The sequence below is a fragment of the Cnephaeus nilssonii genome, assembly GCF_951640355.1.
Source record: "Cnephaeus nilssonii genome assembly, chromosome: 13".
NCBI lineage: Eukaryota > Metazoa > Chordata > Mammalia > Chiroptera > Vespertilionidae > Cnephaeus > Cnephaeus nilssonii.
Window position 1 is genome coordinate 59310688 of NC_137084.1, and position 27751 is coordinate 59338438.

At 41.1% G+C, this 27751-nt stretch overlaps 1 protein-coding gene across 3 annotated transcripts in view; it reads left to right on the plus strand.

The window, feature by feature from the left end:
• Positions 1–597: 597 nt before the first annotated feature.
• FAT3 (FAT atypical cadherin 3) overlaps positions 598–27751 on the plus strand; it is a gene marked incomplete at both ends in the record, with an annotated part of 518093 nt that continues 490939 nt past the window's right edge. The window contains one exon of one of the 3 annotated variants that reach the window (XM_079787123.1): positions 598–3904. In XM_079787123.1, coding sequence (XP_079643249.1) covers positions 613–3904 — 3292 coding nt within the window. The remainder of the gene's footprint in view (positions 3905–27751) is intronic. The other 2 variants (XM_079787124.1, XM_079787122.1) reach the window with 2 other exon arrangements.

The following is a 27751-nucleotide window of genomic DNA, read 5'->3' on the forward strand; positions in this document are numbered from 1 at the left end:
GCATAGTATTTCACTTTATGAATATGCCAAATTATTTGATTCTCTGTTGATAAGCAATTAGTATCTTTTCAATTTTTTTGTATTTTAAATTGAGCTGCAAATAGATGTATACTTGTATAATTATTTCCATAGGATACATGCTTAGAAGATAATTCCAAGTCAAAGGTAAATGCAATTTTTAATTCTTCCAGTATATATTTCTAAATTGACCTTCAGAATGCAAGAAATCTTTCACAAAGGAATTATGCCATCAGTAGTGTATAAGTGTTATTTTTTTAAAAAATCAAACAAGTTGAGATTAAATCCTAGTGATTTTGAATTCCTTGTCATTGTGTAGTAAAAAGGTATCTACTTTTTAAATTGTATTTATGTTTTAGTAAAAAGAGTTTTTAAATTAAATTGATTGGGTGCCATCGGTTAATAGGATACTATCAGTTTAAAGTGTACATTTCTACGATATGTTCATTGCATATGGTAAAAAGGTTCTATAATGAAAGTATTAATAGCACTGTTTCATAACAGTTATTTCCTAGGTCTTCTCCCACTTTCCTCTAAGTTAACTTATTTTTTATCTCTCTCTTTTTCCCCTCTCCAGGATGGAAGTATGATGTGATGGATATAACTATGGGATACTGTGTGGGTACACGGCCTCCTCCTTCTTGCCTCATCCTCCTGCTTCTCAAGCTCTTGGCCACTGTCTCCCAGGGGCTGCCGGGGACCGGGCCCCTGGGCTTCCACTTCACACATTCCGTTTACAATGCTACAGTGTATGAGAACTCAGCAGCAAGGACCTACATCAACAGTCAGAGTAGAATGGGCATCACCTTGATTGATCTGTCCTGGGATATCAAATACAGAATAGTATCTGGAGACGAGGAAGGCTTTTTCAAAGCAGAGGAAGTCATCATTGCAGATTTCTGTTTTCTCAGAATAAGAACTAAAGGCGGGAATTCTGCCATATTGAATAGGGAGATTCAGGACAATTATTTATTGATAATAAAAGGTTCTGTCAGAGGGGAGGATTTGGAAGCATGGACCAAAGTGAATATCCAGGTTTTAGATATGAATGATCTTAGACCTTTGTTTTCACCCACCACATACTCCGTTACAATAGCAGAAAGCACACCTCTGAGGACTAGTGTCGCCCAGGTGACAGCAACAGACGCGGATATCGGTTCCAATGGGGAATTCTACTACTACTTTAAAAACAAAGTTGATCTCTTTTCAGTTCACCCCACGAGTGGTGTCATCTCTTTAAGCGGACGATTAAATTATGATGAAAAGAACAGGTATGATCTGGAAATTTTGGCTGTGGACCGAGGGATGAAACTCTATGGAAACAACGGAGTGAGCAGTACCGCAAAGCTTTATGTTCACATTGAACGGATAAATGAACATGCCCCAACTCTCCACATAGTCACTCATGTTCCTTTCTCACTGGACAAAGAGCCAACATATGCGGTGGTGACAGCCGATGACCTAGATGAGGGGGCCAATGGAGAGATTGAGTCTGTTTCCATTGTGGCCGGGGATCCTTTAGATCAGTTCTTCCTGGCTAAGGAAGGAAAGTGGATACACGAATATAAGCTTAAGGAGAGAAAACAGGTCGACTGGGAGAGCTTTCCCTATGGCTGCAATCTCACTCTTCAAGCAAAAGACAAGGGTTCGCCTCAGAAATTCTCGGCCATAAAGATAGTCCACATTGCCAACCCCAGGAGAGACACGGTCCCAAGTAGATTTGAAAAAGAAATGTACGATGTGAGCATTAGTGAATTTTCCCCTCCTGGTGTTGTGGTTGCTATAGTAAAATTAAGTCCCGAACCGCTGGATGTGGAATACAAATTGTCTCCCGGGGAGGATGCACAGTACTTCAAAATTAATCCTCGGTCAGGTCTAATTGTCACAGCACAGCCGCTGAATACCATTAAGAAGGAGGTGTATAAACTGGTGGTGACCAACAAGGAAGGGGATTTAAAAGCACAAGTCACCGTCGGCATAGAAGATGCGAACGACCACACCCCAGAATTTCAGCAGCCACTGTATGATGCTTTTGTGAATGAAAGTGTTCCAGTGGGAACGAGCGTTCTGATGGTTTCAGCTTCTGATAAGGATAAAGGAGAAAATGGGTACATCACCTACAGTATTGCCAGCCTGAATATGCTGCCATTTGCCATTAACCAGTTTACAGGGGTTATTAGCACAACCGAAGAGCTGGATTTTGAATCCTCTCCAGAAACTTACAGGTTCATAGTCAGAGCCTCTGACTGGGGTTCCCCATACCGCCATGAAAGTGAGGTAAATGTGACTATTCAAATAGGCAACGTCAATGACAACACCCCTCTCTTTGAGAAAGTGGCTTGCCAGGGAGTTCTTTCATATGATTTCCCAGTTGGGGGTCACATCACAGCTGTCTCAGCCATCGATATTGATGAGCTTGAACTTGTAAAGTACAAAATCATCTCGGGAAATGAACTTGGTTTCTTTTACTTAAACCCCGACTCTGGTGTTTTACAGCTGAAAAAGTCACTGATGAATTCTGGCATTAAAAATGGTCAGTTTGCCCTCAGGATTACAGCGACCGATGGAGAGAATTTTGCGGACCCCATGTCCGTAAACATTTCAGTCCTACATGGGAAGGTGTCTTCAAAGAGCTTCAGTTGCAGAGAAACTCGTGTGGCTCAAAAGCTGGCAGAGAAACTACTCCTTAAGGCAAAAGCAAATGGGAAACTGAATCTGGAGGATGGATTTTTTGACTTTTATTCAGTTAACAGGCAAGGGCCACATTTTGACAAGTCGTTTCCCTCCGACGTGGCTGTGAAGGAGAATCTGCCAGTTGGTGCTAACATCCTGAAGATTAAAGCCTATGATGCCGACTCTGGCTTCAATGGAAAGGTGCTATTTACAATATCTGATGGCAATACAGATAGTTGCTTTAATATTGATATGGAGACTGGGCAACTTCAAGTCCTTATGCCCATGGATCGAGAGCACACAGACCTCTATCTCCTCAATATCACCATCTATGACTTAGGAAACCCACAGAAATCTTCATGGCGGTTGCTGACCATCAATGTGGAGGATGCTAATGACAATAGCCCGATTTTTCTTCAAGACAGTTACACAGTTAACATTCTTGAAAGTTCAAGTATTGGCACTGAGATTATACAAGTGGAAGCCAGAGACAAAGACCTGGGTTCTAATGGCGAAGTGACTTACTCAGTCTTGACAGACACCCAGCAATTTGCCATCAACAGCTCAACTGGCATCGTTTATGTAGCTGATCAATTAGACCGGGAATCCAAAGCAAACTACTCATTAAAAATAGAAGCCAGAGACAAGGCAGAAAGTGGCCAGCAGCTCTTTTCCGTTGTCACTCTTAAGGTGTTTTTGGATGATGTCAATGACTGCTCCCCAGCCTTCATTCCCAGCAGCTATAGCGTGAAGGTTCTTGAAGATCTCCCCGTGGGCACTGTCATTGCTTGGCTGGAGACCCACGATCCAGATCTTGGACTGGGGGGTCAAGTGCGCTATTCTTTGGTCAATGACTATAACGGGAGATTTGAAATCGATAAAGCAAGCGGCGCCATTCGCTTGAGCAAAGAGCTGGATTATGAAAAGCAGCAGTTCTACAATCTCACGGTTCGCGCTAAGGACAAAGGGCGGCCTGTCTCTCTGTCATCGGTTTCCTTTGTTGAGGTGGAGGTGGTGGATGTCAATGAAAACCTCCATACCCCCTATTTCCCAGACTTTGCTGTTGTTGGATCTGTAAAAGAAAACTCGCGTATTGGAACAAGTGTGCTGCAGGTGACTGCCAGAGATGAGGACTCTGGGAGGGATGGAGAGATCCAGTACTCCATCAGGGATGGCAGTGGTCTTGGAAGGTTCAATATAGATGACGAAAGTGGTAAGTTTAATATTTTGTGTCAGAAGTGTAGTTTTGCCTCTCACGAATGGTCAACAATGGAAAAGCAAATGGAGATTCTCACACACTAAAAGAGAATGACAAATGAGGTTGTGTTTGGTGTGGAGGTGACACAGTAAAAGCTTTTTCTTAGAATGTGTTGGTTTATAAGACCTGCTTATACAGTAATGGTCATTATTTTCAGTAGAGATGTCCTTGTTTTTTGTCCTTATTTAGCACTATTTCTAGATTATCTTTTGATAAGCGTAAGTAATTTTCACCTTTGTTGATTGCACTTTTGACTTTCACTAAATTAATGGCCTTGACAAAGTAAATTTCATTTGAATTGGCTTTACATTAGAAGTGTGAAATAGATTTTCAAATGGATCTTGTGTACTAATCTTTCCCTTTACAATAGTGCTTTGCTGAAGTGATATCAGTAGCTTGGTCTTCATGTTTCATGGGCACATCTGGCCCCTTGAACAACAGCATTTGCACCGTGTATGCTCCATTAACATATGGAGACCTGCTTTCACAGATGTTTTCGTGATAGACTAGAGCAGGCATGTTGTGGGTTTTATTTAGTAAATAAATTTATTTTAAGATGTTATTTTTAAGAATTAATTTATTATATTTTAAAATACGGGGCAAATTTTACCCAATATTATTATTGTCCCCTACCTATTTACTTACCCTCTGTCATACATACAGATATGTATATACTTTTCTATTTTTTTGTTATTCTTATTATGTGTCCTTTAAGTGTACATGTGCCTGGGCCTGTACATATATGTGTATGTTCCTTGATTAGCACTGTGCATTTTTCTAGTCTACTTTGGATTGCAGACATCGCAAGACAGGGGCTGTGTCTTCTTTATTCTTGTGTAAGTGGTAATATTAGCACTTTACAGTCTTCAGGACACACGTTTCTCTATTAAATCATTTTCAACAACACTCACAGGGCGCTTTGTTCCCAGTAATGATGATGATAATTAAAACAGGGAGTGGGAAGGTCCATTATAGGGATACTAACTGTACATCATTCACACCAGAAAAATGATTTGATGCATTCTATGAAATATTGGATAGGAGTTACAACATGTGTACCCTCACAAATTTAAACTGTAATTTTTGTATATACATTGGCTCCGATTATGGGCGGTGTTAAATGATAAAATTTGTCTTCATAGCCATAAGAAAGGAAAAGGTAAATGTCAAGAAAATTGGGTTCTGATTCAGCCACCTACTCTATTTTATTATATATAACTTGCTATATGATTTGGAATATATTTTCACCTTTGACGTACAAAACGAGCAAGGCTGGGAAATAATCTTTACTGAGTGTCTACTCTGTGCTAATACTTTATTACTACTACTAATAATGATTTCTTTGAATACTTACAGTGGGCAGTAAAATGTTTGAAGGGCTTTATAATCGTGTCTTATTTATTTCTCCCAATAGCCCCATGAGTAGAACTAATAATGAACTCCTGAACTGACATTCAGAGAAGGTAGATAACTGGAGCCAAGTTTCAAACTTAGCTCTGAGTGCTCCAATATATTATGCTGTCTGCCATCTAAAGCCCATATGGACTTCCTTGCATGTTCCTACATATATTTGAATTTGGTATTGATCTAAAATCTGTAAGACAATAAAGTGTTAAACAGATTTTAAAGTCCTCAAACCCTGGGCTCATTGGCTGCTGACACAGGTCATTAATTACCTTTCTATCTTCCTTAGAGTCCCATTGTTTGTGTGGCTTTCCTGTTAGAGAAGCTTAGCTTTGGGACGCAGGTGGATGTGGGCAGGTAGGTCAGCAGGAAGGTGTTGGACTGAATCATTAACTACTGCTGGCTAGGTGACTACATTAAGCCGCGTTGAGCTGTTTTATTAGGAAGTTTCATCTTGGTGTAGCCCGATGCGGGGAAGAACAGGAACAATTTGGTGAAAGTGGCCTAGATTTCCCCCGTTTGTACCATGTTATTTTGTTCTCATCTTGGGTGTTATTTCAGAAAAACGTGTGTATGGTTTCCTCTGATGATATAGCTTCCCTTATAATTCTTGATTTCAGGAGTTTGATGTCCTTTGCCTCTGTTGAGGAAACAACTCACTGCTCTGCATTTGTTCTGTTAGATTCTAAAGTACATAAAATACACTTTTCCACAGGTGATAATAATGCCCTGTACATTGTGACTTTGCTGCGTGACTTAAAAGCCCGTTCTTGGAAACATTCACTCCTTTGGGTTAAAGAGAAGCTACGGGAGTCATATCTGGTCACATGCCCACAGGAGGACATAGATGAATCTCTCCTAATACAGTGCTCTTTTTTGGGGCATTCATCACGTATGTTTCTGATTTACTTTCCTAGAGGATTTTTAATATTTAAAACTATAGTGGCATTGTCCTTTTCCACTTTTCATTTTGTTTCATTCTCTTAGAAAGTAAAACTGTGATTTTCTTCATAGGATAGAAAAAAAAAGTTTGGGCTTGATGTTAAAGTTTTTAATGAAGGTTAGAATTTCCATATAAAAATATTCTTATTCATCTTACTTCCTTCCCTCTCACCTCTTATAGATTTTAATAGCTGAGCCCAAGACATTGATGAGGAATGATTGCCTGGACTTGTGTTAGGGAGATGCTAGGGCTAAGAAGTTTGGCAAACGTATGCCCAACAAGAGAAGTCATCACCATGGTGCTGTTGGGTTTGCACTACTGTTGAAGGATCCATCAGCTCTCGGTTTCCCAGTGTTAAAAATCATGGCTTGAGCTGCTGGCAGAGTGCACAGCTATTTAGCCCTGCAGCTGTTACTGAGACTGAAGTTCAGACTCTGTTGTCTCCATTTGACCCTTGGGCATAGAATGGCCTAAACTTGTTTGGATTTTTGTCTTTCAAGAACCTTTCAGTCGGCTGCCAAAGTTTACTTAATAGCTCACATTGTCTAGTGGTTCTCAAATTTAGGAGTGCACATGAATCAGCTACAGAGTTTGTTAACAATGCAGATTCCCAGGGCCAAGTCCCAAAGATTCCAATTCAGTAGGTCTGGGCAAGGTGCCCAGGATTCTTCATTCAAGCACTCCAAGCATTCCCTTTGCGTGTGGTTCGGAAACACTACCCTAAATTTACTTGGCCTCTTCAGAGAGTGTCTACCAGGTTACGTCTTTTCCATAGAGTCCTTTTCCTTACTCTTTTGAAAGGCAGGGAATTGAGCTTATATTTGGATAAATTTCTTTATTAGTCGAGTGTTATAATCCAGATACATCTTCGGTTATTTATTAGTTTTCTGAATGCCTTCCCAATGGATCAGAAATCTATTTCTGTGCCTCAGTAATTTCATGCTCCTGTTTTATGAAACTGCATGTGCTGGGATTAGTTGATCTATTTAGTAATTTTATGTTCTCGACGTTTCTGGAACTCAGTGAACAAAACCATACCTTTGCAGTTCTTTACCACTCACAGGCATTTAATAAATGCTTAATAATGTTCACAATAAATGGATTAACTGTGGGGCCCAACCACAGTGGATTTGATCACAATTTAAATTACTAGTCTGGAAGACTCAATATAATCATTGTTTCCTTCGCTAAGAATGCATTCTTATTCTTTGACACAATAGTAATTCATATTCTTTAATGTTTAGGTTTTAGATGGCTTAGAAAGCACACATTGTCTATTTTAAACTGTTATTTTCTATTAGATTCTTTTGCAAGCTGTAAACTTAAGCAATGATTTCACCATTTTATTTACTTGAGATTAAAGAAATTTTTAATTGAGATAAATAATTTCTAATTTAGGACATTAATCATTTATAATTGGGAAGATATTTTTGCCATCCATTATTGCTAATTATATATTTTTTTCCATTTATCAAGTATCTATTATATTTCATGCACTGTGCTAGGTGCTTTATGGACACTGTTTATAATTGTCGTAGTAGTTCAGCAAGGTCGAGTTTAATGATACTTGTCCACCTGGAAGTTATCGGAGCTGGGATTGGAACTCCAGAGAAATGGGCGCCAAATGTCATTTTAGTCACTCTCTTTCCACTCCAGCATGCCGTAATAACCTTTATAAACATGTATTGGTCACATTTTTCTGTATCATGATGGCTGCATAACAAACAGTCACAAAATTTCAGTGGCTTATCGAAACAGACTTTTTTTCCTTGCTCCTGAGACTGGGGAACAGTTGAAGCAGCACTGTTGCAGGCTGTGAATTGAGTGTATGTTCCACATGTCTTCCCATTGCAGGGTGCAGGCTGAAGGCGTGCACAACTATCCGGGATGTGATGTTCTCAAAGGGGAGGTCAGACGTGCAGTAGGGCTGCTGAAACCTGCAGTGCCTCTTAAAGCCTCTGCTCAGAACTGGCTCACATCCTATTAGCCAAAGCAGGTCCTGGGGGTAAGCTCAGTGTTGAGGTGGGGCAGGGAAGAATATTTCTACAGAGGGAGGAAGGAAGAGGGATGGATAGTTATTGAATAATAATATAGCCTATGACAACTCTCATTATCCTATCTAATAATAGACAAATATGCAAATTGACCATACCTCCGACACGCCCACAAGCCACGCCCGCCATCCAATCAGAGCGAATATGCAAATTAACCCAAACCAAGATGGCTACAGCCACAGAGAGCAAGGTTTCCTAGGTAACAGAGGCAGCCAAGCTTTCCGCCTGCCCTTGCCAGGCCTAAGCCTCCACTCAAGCTACAAAGTTTCAATTATAGAAGGTAAACAAATTCAAACAAATGGCGGCAGAATGGAGCTTGAGAGAGCAGGCCAGGGTTGCCGCCAGCAACAGGGGAAGCAAAGCTTTCCGCACACCGTGGCCGGGCCCACCCGCTTAAGGCAACAAAGTTTCAATTATAACCCCAACACAAATGGCTGCCGGATTCGGAGGGAGCCCCAGGCTTGGCTCCGCTCCAGGCTACAAAGTTTCAATTGTAGAAGGAAAATAAATTCCAGATACCAGGGCCTCCACTTCGGTTGCCAGGGGGCGTGGCCGGCCTGCAAACCACCACAGGCCCCTTGCTCAGGCCGCCCCACACCCCAAGGGAACCCCCACCTGATCCGGGACACCCTTCAGGGCAAACCAGCTGGCCCCCACCCCTGTACCAGGCCTCTATCCTATCTAATAAAAGAGTACTATGCAGATTGATCATCACTGCAACACACAATATAGCTGCCCCCATGTGGTCAAAGATCCTGCCCCCATGTGGACACAAGCTGGCCACCACAAGATGGCCAGCAGGAGAGGGCAGTTGGGAGGCACCCGGCCTGCAAGGGAGGGCAGTTGAGAGGGACCAGGCCTGCAAGGGAGGGGATTGGAGGTGATCAACCCTGCAGGAGAGGGCAGTTATGGGGTGACCAGGCCGGCAGAGGAGGGAAGTTGGGGGCAAACAGGCTGGCAGCAGAGTGGTTAGGGGGTGATCAGGCTGGCAGGCAGAAGCGGTTAGGGGCAATCAGGAAGGCAGGCAGGCAAGCAGTTGGGAGCCAGCAGTCCTGGATTGTGAGAGGGATGTCCGACTGCCCGTTTAGGGATCCGACTGCCCACCGGGATCGGGCCTAAACGGGCAGTCGGACATCCCTCGAGGGGTCCCAGATTGGAGTGGATACAGGCTGGGCTGAGGTACAACCCCCCTCCGTGCACGAATTTCGTGCACCGGGCCTCTAGTAGTCTTTATAACCTAAAATTAATTGGGTGCTGCTATGTGTAAGGCCCAGGGCCAAGCACTAGAGACACATACAGGTGTAATGCCTGGGCCTTCCACAGCAGGAAGTTTCCCAGTCTGTCTGAGAGGTCAGAATGCAGCTGCCGGTGATGATGCTGGTGGCGATGGCAGCAGTAGTTAACAGTGACAAGTTCTGTGCAAATGCTTTATACAGATATCTCATTCAGTTGTCCCATAAGGTAGGGACAGTTGTATTCTTATTTTTACACATCTGGTACTTTAAAAGGAAAAACATGCACTCAGATTGACCTTTCTTTACATTGAGGTTCTAGCCAGCACTTACCCAGCTCATGTGAGCCTAGAATGCTTTCTTTATTGCCCATGTTTTGATAGAATCAGCAGAGGCTTAGGGCTAATGTGCACTTTGGTTCAAATAGACACCTGTAATAAGTTTCTCACAGTCATTAAGCACTGTAAAACTAATGACATCTTTTGTGTACAGACTATTTCAACAATAACGGTAACTGTATGGTTGTGTTTAGTATCGGTGCTAGCTTTCTCCCATTTGCCACCCCAGATTCACTTTCCACCCTCCTTTCTGCTTCATGTCCAGGAGCCTGAGCTCTTCGGCCTGTGGGCTGCTTTGCTCCCTGACATCTGTTGGTTCTGCCGGTGGGAACATGGAGAGGATGAAAGAGAGTTCGTTCCGGTTATTTCTCCCTTTGACTCATTCCACACTGGTTACTGTGGACTGGCTGCACCCCTCTATTGATGGGTAGAAAGAGCTCCCTACTGTTATCAACTCTTGGAGCACAGCATCTGTTTTTTAATTATGATTACTTTTTTCTACACCCTGCCCACACCTTTGTAAACAGTCTATTTGTTCAATGCTTCTCAATTACCCAGTTTGAGTGTACCATCTGTTTTCTGACAGGGCCCTGACTGATAAAATATGTTTCTTATGTAAATATCCTAAAACAAATTTTAAGTTTAAAATCATTTCTAAAGCTGATGTAGTCTAGCAATTCCTACTAATTTCCATCTCTATGATGCTGCTCTATGTGTTAGCACATTCCACTGGAGACCTGGAGAAACAACAGAAGAAGACTTATTTAGTACTTTCATTTCACAAAGAAAGAAGGTGAACCAAAGCAGAGAGCTTTGCTTCCCCATCTAGTTTATGCGTTCCCCAGCTTTTCTACCTTGAAAAGAAAATGCTTTGCTGAAGATTCTGATCCACCAGACACAGGAAAAGGTGGAGCAGCTGGATGGATGGTGTGATATCAGGATCTCTCAGGCTCCCAAATGTTGAGATGCGGTGCTTTGATCTGCTACAGAGAGAAGATTCATTTCAACTGGTGGCCAGGAAGAAATTCAGACATAAAACTGAGCAGCTTTTATTTAATTAGTTCAATTGAAGCACTGGTTTCTGGGTGCCAGTGCTGAGTCTAATTCTCAGTCTGTAGTCTGTAGTCATCAACTAGTTAAGAGTGAGTGAATGAAAAACAAGGAAGGGAAAATGTGAATTAGAAATATGAGGAGCTTTCATCATAGCAGGAACCGTTAGTCCCAGCCCAGACATTTAAAGAGTTGGGTAGTTCCCATAGTAGCATGATCTTGCATAATGTAATAATAATAAGCGTCCTTTTCCTTCTATTTAGAGGCACTGGAAGTCATATTTTGTCTTATGGTGATTGTTCATCTTTCCAGCTTCTTTTTGGCCAACTTGCTTATTAACGTCTCCTTGACAAGTAAAGCAGGTGTTATTTGGTGGCTTTGGTGCAATTCATGACAATCCCAGAGTTAAATGCATTCCCCATCCTCATTCTTTGTTTGAGATGATATTTTTACTTCCACCCATCTAAGTCAAAAGAGATTCAATGTAGTTGGTCCCACGCTTACCCTTAATAAAATTTGCTCTTAGGACCAGAGCAAGCAAAGGAGAGAAATGGAGTTATGGTCAACTGACAGGAGAAACGTTTCTTGGATCTGGATTTTTAACCTAAGGTCTAGACTTTTTGAACATAATTATTTGAGAGAAAAATAATGTGTCCCAGCGGAGCCTTGGACACTCCACAACATTCAGATGAACTTAGTGGTTGTCATGCAAGCCAGGTGGGATAAAGGATTAGAAGCTTCTGGAAAGTAATGAACAGCATGTTTTTATTACTCTTTTCAGCAGGTGCCTTCTTCTTGACCTTTCCTTAACTGTTGGCTGACGGCAATTTCGGTTTTAATAGAGGACTGTTGGTTCAAATCTGTAATTATGTCTGCATCATATAGCAAGTTTGAGCTGCTATTGTCCCGGTGTAACTAGTAAGTGATAAAAATAATGACCACCATAAAGAAGAAATTCAAATAGGGTGGTAAACCAACAAGCTGGAAACTCCTGTGGTCTTTTCTCTGAAATTGGACTTCCTTTTATTAATATTAATGGAAATTGTTAATGGCTTACCTGGCCCTTCACGTCACGGTCGTTATTTCTTCGATTGTTTTTATTTCTTCAGTTAACAAGAATGAAATTCAGGGGTCTCATAAGCAGAGGGTACAAAATCTACCAACTGATTACTCCACATATTAGTGGTTCTTTAGAAGGTGTGGGATAAATGTGTTGACTCCGGATAGCTCGCGTCTCATTTCAGTCTTCTGAAAATATTTTTTGCAAGTGTTTTGAAGACACTTTTATTTGTCATTACATTTTGAAGAATTATAGAGCTCAATAAATATTTCTGTGATGCCACTACATTCACAATGTCTCATTGAAAAGAAAATGAAATGAAAATTAAAATGGGCTGTAGTCTGTATTTTTAGCTTGCTATTTTTTATAAAAGCACATCTTATCAACAGACAGAATCTACACAGAGTTGTGTATAGCATTCAATTCAATTTATATTAAATTCTGGGCACCGGTCTATGAATTATTGAATATAATAGGGCTCTCCAGATTTTCCCGTTGGACATTGGAGGATTTAGTGGCTCCTCTAAGGCCAGTCTTTGTGATTAAACTCACAGGTTTTCATTTGCATAACATAGGTAATATTCTAGTTGCTTTTAGAAAGCAGTATGCTGGTGAGAATAATAGTGAGTTAGAAAAACATTGAATATGAAATGTCTTGGGTCAAAAAGAGAATGAAAGTTGAAGGAATTAAGCTAAAAATTTGAGGTACACACACACACACACACACACACACACACACACACACACACACACAGAGATATTATGGTAAAAACATAAAGGCATTGTGCTTTGCCCCAAAATATATAAAATAGAGCTTCTACCATTTTTATAGGTTTTCCTCCACCTGATTCTATTAAAGTCTCCTTCCCTCCCTCCCTCCTTTCTATTCTTTCTGAATAGCAATGGGAAAAAAATATTCTTGGGTGAGGATTAACCAAAAAACACAGAAAAATAAAATTTAAAAATAGAAAGTACAGAAAGATTATTTTGTTTTCCTGCAGTGTTGTTGATTGAAATTTGTGTTTTATTATTGGTAGTTTAGAAATGTTTTTCTCTCGTCACAACTTGTTATTGGTAATGTAACTAAATTTTCTATATTGGTGTCATTTAAAAAAAAAACCCCTCTATCCAATATCTTATATAAGCTATAACAAATATATTTACTGTTAATACTGCTACAGGGCTGTGCAGGAAAAAGTATTAGAGAGGTATGGCAGGCATTTAATCAACCAATTCTCTTAAATTCTTATTTAAGAGAATCTAATGAACAAAAGAAAAAAAATTACCGCGCATTTATTATTTGTATGCTGAATTCCAATAGAGAACTTTCATTTGGACTCTGTGGGCAAGAACCAAATTTTCCAATCACAAGTTTACAATGATTGGGGCATTTTCCTCAGACCAGCTTCTGGCCCTGTACATTCTGAGCCTACTCTCTCCTCCCCCACCACTGTAACTCCAGTGTTGGTCACCACAGGAGCGTTCCTATGGTGACACAAGTACTAGACCTTCGTTTCCATGTTATAGTGGTATGTGCCTCAGTGTAGTATGTAGTAGGAGTGTTTTTGGAATCCATTTCTACATTGGGATGACTAACAACAATTTGACTATTCATGGAATTGATGATGAACCACATAAACATATGTCACTAACTTCAAACTAAATGTATCCTCAACTCAATTCTCCCTTGAACAGATGGCCCAAATGCCTGCAGCCACTCTACCTGAGGATGCAAAATGTCACTGGGGGGAAAAAGGAAAAAAGTTTTAAGTTACTGTTGTTAAAATATACTACTTTTGCAAAAATGTTTAACCATGAGATCTATTGCTAGGGTCCTCCATAGGGATTGGAAACTTCAACTTTGACACTTCCTGTTAAATCTGCATCTGCCTAGCAATGTCAGTACATGAACGCTTTTCCAAAGAAGTAAGTCTTCAAGATCATCACAGAAGAGTGACTGTGCTGGGCCAGGCCACAAAGACTGGTCCTGATTTGAAAATCTGTGACACCTAGACCAGATTTAAGGTTTCTGTCACTCTCATGTATTATTAAACCAGCAGACAAACCTGTGCAAAGGACATAAATTCAAGGTTACATGTGAGTGGATCTGGCCCCCAGGTGTCCCCAAGGAGGTGTCCTGGAAATTCTGTTGCCAACTCCACTGGAAGTGTGAGAAAATCTGTAAGTTCAAGAAATACAGTCGTGAGCACTGTCCTTTCAGAGCAGATGGCTGGTGAGAGAATGACATTGTTCCGTGGGCCCACTCTTTTTTATGACACCTACTTGGCAGTTCACTAGCAAGAATACACCTGGATCTGGAAGCAAATACAAAGGGCCTTTGAGAGGTGTCTTAACAACGGTCACAGAGTTCTTTCCCTTAGACCCGTGGTCGGCAAACTGCAGCTCGCGAGCCACATGCGGCTCTTTGGCCCCTTGAGTGTGGCTCTTCCACAAAATACCACGGCCTGGGCGAGTCTATTTTGAAGAAGTGGCACTAGAAGAAGTTTAAGTTTTAAAAATTTGGCTCTCAAAAGAAATTTCAATTGTTGTACTGTTGATATTTGGCTCTGCTGACTAATGAGTTTGCCGACCACTGCCTTAGACTCATCATCTGTATCCTAAAACATGACTCGGGGGTTTTCCCATAAATCACACGGGTTTCACAGGACCATAATTTCCATATCACTATCAAATTTTATTATAGATAATCTAATTTATTACTATTACAATGTACATATCAGTAGCACATCTTACAATCAGTAATTTTAATATCCTTGGGATGCTGGCATTGGTAGAATGTTTCTGATTTCATTGACTCTACCTTTGTTAAAACCCTGTGGTTACTGAAAATAAACATTGACTTTCGGTCAGCTTCCATATGGAATTATATACTTGGGATATCATATCATACTTGAACCAGTATGAGGACCTGAGATCCTGAATGAAGCGTGGTGATGGAGGGTAAGTTAGTCTTAAGTATGTGGATGCCCTGCCCTTGTACATGATATTGCCCATCTTTCCCCAAACCCGGCTGGAGTTACAGATTTCTCACACCATGAGGATATTTCTCAAGGAATATTTACTACATGGTTAAACTGAATGAGCCTTGAAATGAAAAGAGTAGTTAAGTTATGGATACAAATTTCTTAAAGCATTGTTCTAGTTGCTAAAAGTGCAGGTGTAGTCCTTTTTTGGTCTGTCTGGTAGTTTTATTCTAGAAGGCAAAACTCAGAATCATACTAGGTGAGAGTTCCCTTTATGGTCCCTAAATTTCTGTGTTTCAATCAAGGGTGTTGATACTAAGTCAGAATTCTATATTCTGCAGTCACAGAGCATGATTAAAAAATGTGTACTAATAAGTTAATTGAGAACTTGATAATTTGGTAGGATGAGCTCAAGAACCAGGATGTAAGCAAAAATTGCTGTTGGGGAGTCTTCTAAATAGCCTGTGAAAAGAATTTTAGAAATCTCAAAGCAGAGATAAGTCTATAGGTAGATATACTAACATCAGTTGGAAATAACTGTTAACTAGGCAGCAAGATAAATAAATAGCTAACCCCCATTGCATGATTATTATGTGTCAGGCATTAAAAAGTATTAACTCATTTGCTTTTCACAAGGATTCTATGAGGTAGGTACTTCTTATCCACATCTCACTGATGAGGAAACAAAATCTTGATTTTACATGGCTGGTCCAAGGTTTCACAGCTTGTGGTAGAGCTGCAATTTGAATGAATCAGTCCAGCACCAGAGTCTGAGCTCTAGTCACTACTCTTCAGACACTCTCTGGATAAATAGCCCTAAGTATCTCCTTAAGGCCTGAACCCATAGGGAGCCCATCACTTCATCACCACACAGTGTAGTAGCTGATCGTTATAATGGCAACTCCCACCCCTTGTAGAGGCTCTCACTCCCTGGAAGACAGAGCCTGAGGCAAAAGTTACAATACATGCTAATGTTTTATTAAGCCTGCAGATTCCAGCAGAGCTCAAGTGAGGGGAAAAAGGAAGCCAGATTGGAAAGAAGGGAGACCAAACATAATAGTGGAGTGTTATCAAATTGCTCATAGCTTCAACGTTTTTCTCAGTCACTAATGTCTCCGGGGAGGCTGAATTAGGCCTAGATTTGAAGAGGAGGGCGGGCAATTTTCCTCTTAACTCTTTTCCATTTTTGACCTCTTATGGGTGAGATCTGCCACCCAGGACATTAACGTCCCAGCTCTTCTGGATTGTGTTGCTGTGCCTGGGCAACTGGTGTGGAAACCAGGACCTTGTGGTTAATGTACAGTCTGGCCATTGTTCATTCATTACACTGTCTCCCATCAGCTGTGGGGGAAGCTCCTTTTTCTGTTGTAGCAGCAAGAGCTCCTGTTAGGAAGCTGGTGAATAGTTGAGGCCTGGGAGGTGGTGGAGCAGGTTGGGATGAGTGGATGTTGATTGTGCAAACTGACCCTGGGCAAAGACTTGCAGTGTATTGGGGAAATATTTTTCATCAAAACAAAGGAAACATGACCCATAAAATTGTGATGCCGACCTGGGCAGATGCTCAACTACTTTTTCAGAAAACTCAACTACACAAAACAACACATTTTCTAAAGGCTCTTATTGGTCAAGGTGGTATAATTCCTGTTTCTCCAGACCCTGGATTGCTTAGTACCGTGGTCGGCAACCTGCGGCTCGCAAGCCACAAGCGGCTCTTTGGACCCGTGAGTGTGGCTCTTCCACAAAATACCACGGCCTGGGCGAGTCTATTTTGAAGAAGTGGTGTTAGAAGAAGTTTAAGTTTAAAAAATTTGGCTCTCAAAAGAAATCTCAATCGTTGTACTGTTGATACTTGGCTCTGTTGACTAATGTGTTTGCCGACCACTGACTTAGTACTACGAGGGAAGCAATGTCAGTGTTTTTTATTCTGTGACCGATGTGGGCAAAGTCACACCATTGTACCTCTCCATTCTTAGGAGCATCTGACACAGCGTACTATTTTACCAAATGTGTGTGTACAAATGTATGGGCTAGAAATGCAGAGGGAGATAGAAGAGGACCTAGAGTTGAGGATTTTGTGAGAGTTTTTTCTGTTGAACTTAGTGTCCCATCTTCATTTCTTGTCACTGTATCCTCAATGTCATTGTCTGCATCGTCAGCACCATCACCAGTATCATGTAGGACGATGAGACTTGTTAAGATGCAGTGGCTTTTCCACAGATTCCATGGTCCTTGGTACACCTGAGCTTTGAACCCAGGACATGTAAGCATGGGCACTGTTTTGCACTGAGATGTCTTGATGATTCAAAACATGCTTTTTAAAAAAATGCCTTAGGTTGTCATAATTAACTGTATTTATTACTGAGATGAGTTACTGACTTGGCTGTAAGCAGGCATCACCTTTGACTAGAATGGCTGATGCCTGAGTTGACTGTGGTGCACTTAGGAAGTTTTTTAGTGACCCTACTCTTTATGCTATTCTGCTACTTAGTATTTCACATTCTGTTCTTTACTGACCTGAAAACATCACGCATAACATTTGAAGCATAGATGAAAGCACATTTTGTTAATCACAGCCCTCAGATTTTAGTCACAGAACTCTTTAAATTAAATCATGAGCATATGCAAACATTCCTTTTCCCAAAGTGGTTTTCTATTCAGCAATTATTATGTTGTTTTGGGTAAGACAAATAAAACCAACATTAAGACACTAGACATTAAACCAAGAATCAGTATCATCTTATATAATAAAGAGCTAATATGCTAATTAGACTGGACAGCGGAATGACCTTTTGGAACGACCTTCAGGCACAACCAGTGGGTGGGGGTGGGGCCAGCGAGCCTGGGCTGCCAGGCCAGCCATGGTGGTCCTGGTGCCTCCCCTTCCGCAGAGGCGGCCGCAGAGGAGGCAGGAGAGGGGGCAGCGTGGTTCCAGCATCTCCACAGAGGCAGGATAGGGGGCGACCTCGGTGCCTCAACCTCCCACAGCCCCTCCCACATCTGCCCCCCCTACCTGTGGGCAGGGGTCGGACCAGCGCTAAGGAGCAGTGAGCCCAGTTTCTGGTTGAGCAGCAGGGATCGGGCCTAAGCTGGCAGGCAGACATCCCACAAGGGGTCCCAGACTGCGAGAGGGCGAAGGCCGGGCTGAGGGGACCGCCCCCTCCCCAGTGCACAAATTTTGTGTATCAGGCCTCTAGTGGTTATTATAAAATATTAAGGAGCTAAGAAAACCATGAACAGCACAGCTCCTGGCAGTGCCTGTTGTACAAAGTGATGTCCCTGTTATTCCAGCTTCCCTGGGTGTACACTGGAGCGTTGACAATTCTCTGCTGGGATTGACTGCCTAGACCACGTACTTTAGCTAGGGGTAGGTGGGAAAGAGAGGCTCTGCATTCTTTTGTTCTGATCAAACCAATGCAGTTTCTCCAGCTTGTAAGGTCAAATTTCCAGCTCTTCGGTAAAAGTACATTGTCTGCTTTGTCTAGTACCAGTTCTAGTTTCAGGCAGACAGACCTGCAGTGGGAAAGCAACCCATGTGGGGAACAGGAATGTGCAGTTGGCTCTCAGGCAAATAATTAATCATTCTGAGGGCCTCCAGTGCTCACTTAACATGCAGAGCTCCATACCCAGGTTTGCGTAGATGGCTTGTCACTCTCACGATTACTCTCTCTTGCAGGGGAATATTTCCTAGTAGGTGCAGGGGATTATTAATGAAGATGTTGGAAACAGCAAACCTGCTGTGTTTTGACTTCTAACCAGAAGTTGGATAAAGATCAGATGTCCTCTGTCCCTCTAAAATGGACCCTAGAATGTCTCACTTTAGATAATGAGTGTGTTTTTCTTCTCTTGGGTGTTTGTTGTTATTGTTTTTTGTCTTTTAGTGTTTTTTGAGTTGCTCTGATTTGGGAAATCTTGAACAGACATGTGAGCCTTAAATAAGTGTACTGAGAAATACAGGAAATATTGAGCAAGAGGCTATAAGTAAGCAAATATATCCGAAGAGCTCACAGGTGACAATTGCTTTTTATTTAATGAGTCATTTTTATTGGAAGGTAATGGTCATGTCCAGGCAATAAATACATTGTCAATTCCCTCAGTAGATATTAAGAAGATGACTTGCAATTGGAAGTAGCTTCAAAGCTTCAGAATATTGAGGTACAAATTTCAAACTGTGCATCCTGTACATATATGAATAGGAAGAAATGAGTGAAACCCAGCAAGAGCTCATGTGTAGGAACAAATGTTTATGACCATCATCTGTAGATCATTGCATATAGCAACACGGACAGTATATAACAGTATATTGGTAACAAGTTTGATAGCATTGCTGCATTTGTCATTTTTGTTAATCCTCACCCGTAGGTATTTTTTCCATTCAGTGGAAGGGAGGGAGGGTGGGGGAGGGAGAGAAAGAGGGAGAGAGTCAGTCATTGTGTAAATGAGACACATGATTAGTTGCCTCCCGAATGCACCCCAGGGGGATGGGATCAAACCTGCAACCCAAGTACATGCCCCCCCCCTTTTTTTAAAAAAATATATTTTATTGATTTTTTACAGAGAGGAAGGGAGAGGGATAGAGAGCCAGAAACATCAATGAGAGAGAAACACCAATCAGCTGCCTCCTGCACACCCCCTACTGGGGATGTGCCCACAACCAAGGTACATGCCCTTGACCGGAATCGAACCTGGGACCCTTCAGTCCACAGGCTGACGCTCTATCCACTGATCCAAACCGGTTTTGGCCCAAGTACATGCCCTTGACGAGGAATTGAACCTGTGATCTGTCAGTGCTTGGGATGACACTCTCACCACTGAGCAACACTGGACAGGGCTGCTTTTGTCATTTTATTGTTATAGGTAATCTGTGAGTGATCTACCCTCTTTCAACTCCACAATAAGAAAAATGAGACACAGTAAGGTTTGGTGACTTGTCCAAATACTTCATCTTTCCAACATATCATTGTCTCTTCTTGTGTTTATGAATGTGTAATTTTTAAGATTAACAATTTGAACCATCTTATCTTCAAAGATCGATTACATTTTTCTTCCAGGAACACTCAACCAGGGAAAGGAGTTACTGCTGCTGGTTGACCCTAAATGTTTAGACAGAATACTTTATAAAAAAATTCAACAGTGCTGCACGTGTCCCTAGGAAATGAAGTAAAAACTGTTGTCCAGTTACTTTAAATCACATTTAGTCTAGGTGTTCTATAATCTGTCTGCGTTAAGATTCTGTTCAGCTGCCCAGGGAGCAAGTGATAAAACTTTTCTAGCTGATTGTCATATTGTCAGAGAATCTGGCTCTTTCCACCTAGTGCTGTGAGATAAGCTGGTTTGGTTGGAATTGCTGAGCATGCCCCAGGTTCGGATTTACAGGCCCAGCTGAATTCACAGCCAGTGGCCATACTTATTTCAGCATCAGTTGTGTATTTGTCTTACTACCTCTGCTTGATGGTAAGTTCCTTGAAGGCAGGATTTAGTTCTAACGCACCATTGTGTCCTGTGTCTTGGCAGGTCAGAGCTTTGCCTATGATTGCTGCTCAGTAGGTAATTTTGCAAAGAAAGGAAGAGAAGGAAGGGCTGGCTGTGCATATATATCCAACAGCAGCCCTGTGTCTCTGTCACATTCCTTTTCCAAGGGTGGATTAGATAGAGAGATGTTTTTGCCCATCAGCTTCACCTCTGGACATGCTGGGGATTTGTTCTAGTACCTTCTTCGCTCTTTTGTGGTTCAAAGCTTTGAATAATGTCTGTGTAGACCAAGAACACTGAGACATGGATGATCTACGAAGAGCTTAACTATAAATATGGGAGTCTGTGGCTTATTTTTTCACCAGCGATTTAAGGTAGTGACAAAAGTAATGTTAATAACTTACATTGAAAAAAACATTTGACTTTTCAATAAGTTTCAGTCCATTTTATTGACCCCAGTAGGGTTTTTAGCTTATATTTATGGCTTCTTTCTCCCTGCCCTAACAGAGCCAAGAAAGTGTCTACAAACCTAACCATCACTTTCTCACAAATGCAGTCATCTCAGATTCCCCAAGCTTTCTTGTCACCTGGCTTGTTCTAATATTATAATGTGTTTAATGCTCACTTGGTCAGTTCTTGGATTGACACTTTATATTTCTTTTATCTGGAGGGCTTTATCGTCAACATAATTCTTTTATTGTCTTCTCTCCTCTCCATCTTTCAATAAGGCCCCATAAACCTATTATTGGGGACTTAGCTAACCATGTCCCTCTGAACCCCCACCTCCGTTGGGCAGCTGCTGCCTCTCATACCCAGGTTAGAACATTGGATTCATTTTAGGCAGCAATTATATAAGACATTCTATATCATTTCTACTTGCCAAAGACCTCGGATTTCACCACTCTCTTAAAGAGTTTTTTAATATTTTCATCCTCAAGTCCCTCAATTTCTATTTTATATTCATGGTCCTTTTTTTGGTATATTTTAAAAAAGTACTTTAGTGTTTTTCCAAGTTAGGTTTTTGGCCTTATCACCCTCCCTTCCATCCATATGCTTTCTGCAGGCAAAGCTTTTCTTTAAAAAGACTCTAGCTTCTCCTTTATTCCATCTTAAGTAGGAAACCATCTTTCTCCTTGGAGAGCATAGTTTTAAGCTTGCTCCACAACCAATTTTGTGTTAGATACTAAATGAGTTGTTGTATATGCAGCATAGAGCACCATGTCTGGATGCCTTATGTATTTATTTTAGCCTTTCTCATTCCAAAAGGAGTGTAATGGGCATTACTTGTGCTCCCTAGCACCTGCCCCTATACAGTCACACATGCAAATTTGAAACATAAAAAGCATTCAGTTATCAAATATGTCTGCCTTTACCAAGCCATGACTTCATTTTTTGCTTCTGGCAAGTAACATACACTACTTTTGATAGAGTTACTCTGGTTGATGGGCCAGAAAAACAGTCCTCGTGAACAGAAAATCATCTCTTTTGTACATACTAGGTTGTTCCAAGGCTGTTTGGTGGTAACTCAGACCCAGGCAGGTTCTGTCTTTGCCTCTTCCAAAATCACTTTGCTGGACTATAGATGAGAATAAAACCTGAAATTTGGGACTGGGACAGTTCATTTTCTGACAGTTGGGAGGCTCTTGTGAACAAATGAGAAAAAAAAAAAAAAAGGTTTGTGGGTCAGCCCTTGGCTTGGACTTCCTCATCTGTTCATTTTCAGAACCAGAACCTTCACAGATGCGATTGAAAACATACTAAGTATTAGAAAAAACTCAAACTTTTCTAATGATCATCATCTGTACATGATAACCTTCATTTAAATATAATAACTTGTATTTTATGTTTGTCATTCTTTTGGGATTACTAAAATGGCCAGCATAGGGTCTTTGGAGTAGAAGAATATGGACTTCTTAGTTCTAACCATATATGGAAGGAAGAAGGTCAATTAGGAATCCGACCAGTTCCTGGAAGACTGATGTCCCAGAATGGGGCTGTGAGGTTGGATGAGGTTAGAGGGCAGCTTAAATGTGCTGGTGAGATCAATAACTGGAAGAACATTTGGAGGCAGTAACCATGAGGGACAAGATGGACTGTGCTCTTTTTTGATGATGTTTTTGGGTTGGAATGGTATCTTGTATCAGATTCTTGTGTGTCTGTTTGGGGGAGGAGAGAAGGTGTATATTGAAGGAAGCTAGGAACAAAATGTTAAGGGAGATTCTGTTGTGAAGATAATTGTTGTTAAATTTAATAACAAGGATTATGTGTGGGAAAGGTCTATTTTGAAAACTAATGAGAACGCACCTGTTAGTCACATAGAGTGTCTCTTATCTTCACAATTCCCATTTGTGGTTAATTTTTGACACCGTATCTCTTGCTCATACCTGGAGTGGACAGTTTGGACCTGGTATGTAAATATTCAACTTGCTCTGTGGCCCTCAGGGTTTGTGGTCCTTAATGGGTTCTGCATGCACCCACCATCCTCTTCCAGCCAGACTTGGCTGTCTGGTTGGTTGTTCAGCTGTAGTTTACAAAGCTATTTCTTCTTTTTTTAAAAAATATATATTTTATTGATTTCAGAAAGGAAGGGAGAGGGAGAGAGAGATAGATAAACATCAATGATGAGAGAGAATCATTGATTGGCTGCCTCCTGCACTCCCCACACTGGGGATCGAGCCCACAACCCAGGCATGTGCCCTGACTGGGAATGGAACTATGACTTCCTGGTTCATAGGTTGATGCTCAACCAGCGAGCCATACCAGCTGGGCTGTTTCATTTTTTCTGAAGACCCCAAAATAAACACTGTTGACTGTGGTCCCTCATGTGAGGTGTTGCCCACATGACCTTCTCAGCCACCCTAAGAGGTATAATTATCCACACTTCAGGGATAAGAGTACACAGATAGCATAATTTAGCTCTTCAGAGAGCTGAGGCAAAACCCAGATCCCTTCATGCTTAGACCAGCTCTTTTTGAGAGGCGACCTATTGGTGATACTTTGATTTTTTGCTTAGCAGCTACAGTTCTTTTACAGGCTGAGAAATGTGTGAGATCACATTTCCATGAGTGGGTGCTAGAATATTGACTCCCACTCAATGCCCTTAGAATCCCATTGACCACTCTCTGTCTGTCAGCTGTTGATGCGATGATGTCCTTAGGGAAACCACGGACTTTTCCTGTTTTTGTTTTATTGAGATGAAGGACCCATAATATAAAAGTAACCATTTTGAGAGTTCAATTTAGTGGCCATTAGGGCATTCACAGTATTGTACAACTATCACCTCTATCTGGTTCTGAACCTCCTAGCCATCTCCCTTCCTCCCGAGCACCTGGCCACCACCAGTATGTTTTCTGTCTCCTATTTTTGTGTTTTGGTTTTTTTTTATAAGCATAAATGATAGCCATATGGGATGCAACATGATTCAATTACCCCGATGTTAAAAGAGAAGATGGGATCTTAGGGACTGGCATTTCTTTTATGTTATCATAAATCCAGGAGGTGAGTTTCAAGAATAAAGCCACATCTTGCTTTATCTACCCTTTAGTAATAAAAGAAAGATGTTAATTTTTTAAAGCATCTTTGATCTGACTCTCAAGAAGTAAACTCATGTATTTTTGTTCAAGAAGATAGGCAGCTAGCTGAAAAGTTATTAATTGATGATTTTTTTTCCATTTTAAAATTGTGTTTTTTACCAGCAAATTCCAGTAACAGTCTGGGAAATTTATGGATTAATCTCTCTTTTAAGTACCCCATTCCATTTTTTTTTCCTTAAAGGGAAATATTTTTGAAACATTCATTATGAGAAGATGATTGTACAAGGAGTTTAAAAGAGAATGAAGGAAACATGAGATGCTGTCTTTTCCTCCATTTGTGTTCATTCAGCAGGATTTTTGTTTCATGAGGTTTTGTTGCGTCTTCCTTGCAGTATTAGTTACTTTCAGTGGGCCAAATCTCATAAAATGGCAGAATATCAAGGAGAAAATTGAACTTTTGGGCTCAAATCAATTGCATATTATAGTAGGAGACAGCAGGCTTATGTGAAGGGGCAAGACCTGGGTTTTCCTTTGATTTCAGATTTTAATATCGACTTCCAGTATTTAATAGTAAAAAGACATGGCTTCACATGTATTTTTAATTTGCTCAAGTTTGAAAGTTGCATGAGTCTTAAAGTGGCCTTTAAAAGTGGATTTCAGAGTTGTTATTTAAAATATAAAAATAACAAGCATGGGGATAAGTTGGAGTGTCCTTTTCAGGAACAAGCAATATTTACATTGTCCTTTGTTCAATATTTTCTTCCATTTTCCTTTGGCAAATCTGGTTGTTATTGAAGTGACAAAGCTAATGGAATTACCTGCTGAGGTGCTTCCTCCTGGGAAAGCACCTGGTACAAAACCTTTCATTTTCTGAGGGGAGAGCAAGAGGGTCCTGCCTCACAAGAAGGACCCCCTAAGGGTTGAACTCGAACATTTCTCCTTTCTACCTGAGTGTAATTTGGATTTATTCTTACGCCACCACTTAGATGCCTATCAGCCTCCAGCTTGAAATCATTTTAAAATATACTCCTTGTTGTTTTTTTTCTTGAATTAAAAAACAAACAAAAACCAAACTTTCTAGAGATTCTTTTCCCCTTCCAGTTTTGCTAATCTTGAAGTAGCAAGCATTTGAAGGGCTTTTTCATGTATGCATCAGAAAGGATGTTCACAGTCACACAGTCACATGAAATTACAGGTGAGGATCTGCTGTTTCAGGCGACGGTAGCTGCCATGAGTCAGCAGATCTGGTGTGGGCCAGGCATCTGCATTTTAAACCAGATGACTTACTTTATTTTTCTTTATTTATTTTAAACATAGTTTATTGAGTTTTAGAGAAAAAGGAAGGGAGAAAAGAGAAACATTTATGTGAGAGCACAAGGGTGCAACATTGATCTTCTGCCTCTGGCATGCCCCCCCACCAGGGAATGAGCCCAGGCATGTGCCCTGACCAGGAATTGAACCAGCAACCTTTTGATGCATAGAAGGATGCCCAACCAATTGAGTCACACAGGCCGGGGCCAGATGATTAACCTACATCGTCTGAAATAAATCAGATGATTCTTATATAGGTGATATGCAGATATACTTTGAGAAACACCTTCCTAGTCTATGGAAGTCATTTGGGGTCTTGCTTTGTCATCCAGTATATTTGTTGTCCGGTCTGTAAGTTATGTAAAAATTTGGTGAGAAGTCCAGAACCTAATCCCAGTCATTAGGAAAAATGTTGTCAGACACAAGACTGAATTCAGAGCCCTGAGGCGAGCCACTGGAGACTTCTCTCCAGGTTGACACTGCCTTGTGTGTTCTGAAATTCAATCCCCCTCAAACCCCGTTCCCTGGCTTGTCATTCGGCCCACATTTTCCCTGTCTTGCCCTTTGGGATCTCAGGAGAGATTTTATCAAATGCCTTGCTGACATCCAGCTATGCTAGATGTGCAGAAATTCCCCTGATCCACCCGTTTAGCAAACACATTTTTTTAAAAAAAAAAGGAAAGAAGAAAAGAGAAGGGAAAGTTAAATTTAAACAAAGGAAGACAAAAGTGGGATTAATTTGGCATGCTATTCACTTTGCTGCTGATCCAAAGATATAAATTTGAATCAACAAATTTCTTTGGTTGTTTCATCTGGAACGCGCAGATTGTATGATATACTTCCCAGTAGTCACTCTATCCTAACAAAGAAATCCACATGCATTTTACAGAAAGCCTTCCCCTCCCCACAGGAACGTGTGCAGACTCAAATCTTCAATACCAACTTCCCTCATTGTGTGATGGGAAGGTGGGGATGGGGGGAGGCATCTATTAACCCTGAAGCAATGATTTTTTGGGAAAGGTTCAGAGATGGGCATTTTCCTGTAAAAATCTCCAAAGGCTTTATACTGATCATCCCCCACTTTCTCATCTGCATGCCCCTACTCCCATTATTGCTAAGTGGCCTTGATACCTTCATCTGTTTCTTTTGTGTATCAGGGAAGAAAACGGTATAGGAGTGCTGTTTGAAACAGAAAGGGGAATGCCTGTAGCACATTTGAATGACAAAACTCTATTTCTAAGAGGGTGTATTTCTAGAAAAAGGAAAGTAGTAGGAATATGCATGCCTTATAATTCTGACTATGAAATGACAGAAAAGAAATTTGATTCACCCCTTATTTAATCTAATTCCTCCCCCAGTGTCCCCACGCCATTGTGAAAACCCGAAGCAAACTGAATTGAAGCTGACACAGAAACTGGGTACCAGGCCCCTGGGAGATCACACATTGCTGTCACCCCAAGAAAATTGGTGGTTCAAAAGTGCTGCCCTTCTGATGAACAGAATTTAAGAGTGGGGAAAGCATATTCATGATATTCAAAAGGAATTTAAATTAGTCTAATCAGTGTAGTGGAAGAAACCAGGAGCAGTTTACAGATGTGCCAATGTAGAAACATTAGTATTGGCTTTTTTTCTGGAAGGAATGGTGTTATTCTTCCCTAGCTAATTAAAACAGGCTTATCTGTAAATTTAGTTATTCATAAAACTTGCTTCCACGGAGCCCTTTTTTTCCTAATAGGATGGGAAGGCTGGGTTTCTGTAAATGTGGGTCAACCATGTGATTGAGTGACCCAGATTTCTGCAGACATCCAGAAGACAGGGCAGAGAAAGGATCCCTGGGCTCCAGGCTGAACAGCACAGTGTGGGGGCTCCCAGCACTTTGAACTTCAAAGTTCTCACGTGGAAACCCCTCACTGGTAGTTTCCCCCTAAGAAAACAGCACCAACAACCAGGTCTTCCTGTTTATTCTTGATCGCATCTCTTTCTGAATTCGTGAAGAGATCTTTTTAAGCATTTAAATTACAGTAGCATTTTCATTGACTTTGACCATGGCTGGTTGACTGACAGTGCAGGAAGCGGACTGGTGTCCCAGAGTGTCCATCAGTGGAGAGTCTGGTGGTGAACTCCCACTGACTTTAGACAGCTCATCCTATTAGCATCTTATTATCTCTCTGCTCATTTTCTCTCTAATGTAGCAGTTGTTTTCACTGCACAGTCAGCTCTTTTTTTCTGTTATAAATTATGTTCAAGATGACATGGTTCAATGTAGAAAAAACTAGAACACATGGATAAGCAAAAGAAGAAAGGAAATTTAGGAGATGATGAAAGATAACTCACTCATTCTCACAGATAACCATTCTTGTTATTTTTGAAACAATCAGCAAGACTTGGTCTTGTTTAGTGGATAAAATGGGGGTGGGGGCTCTG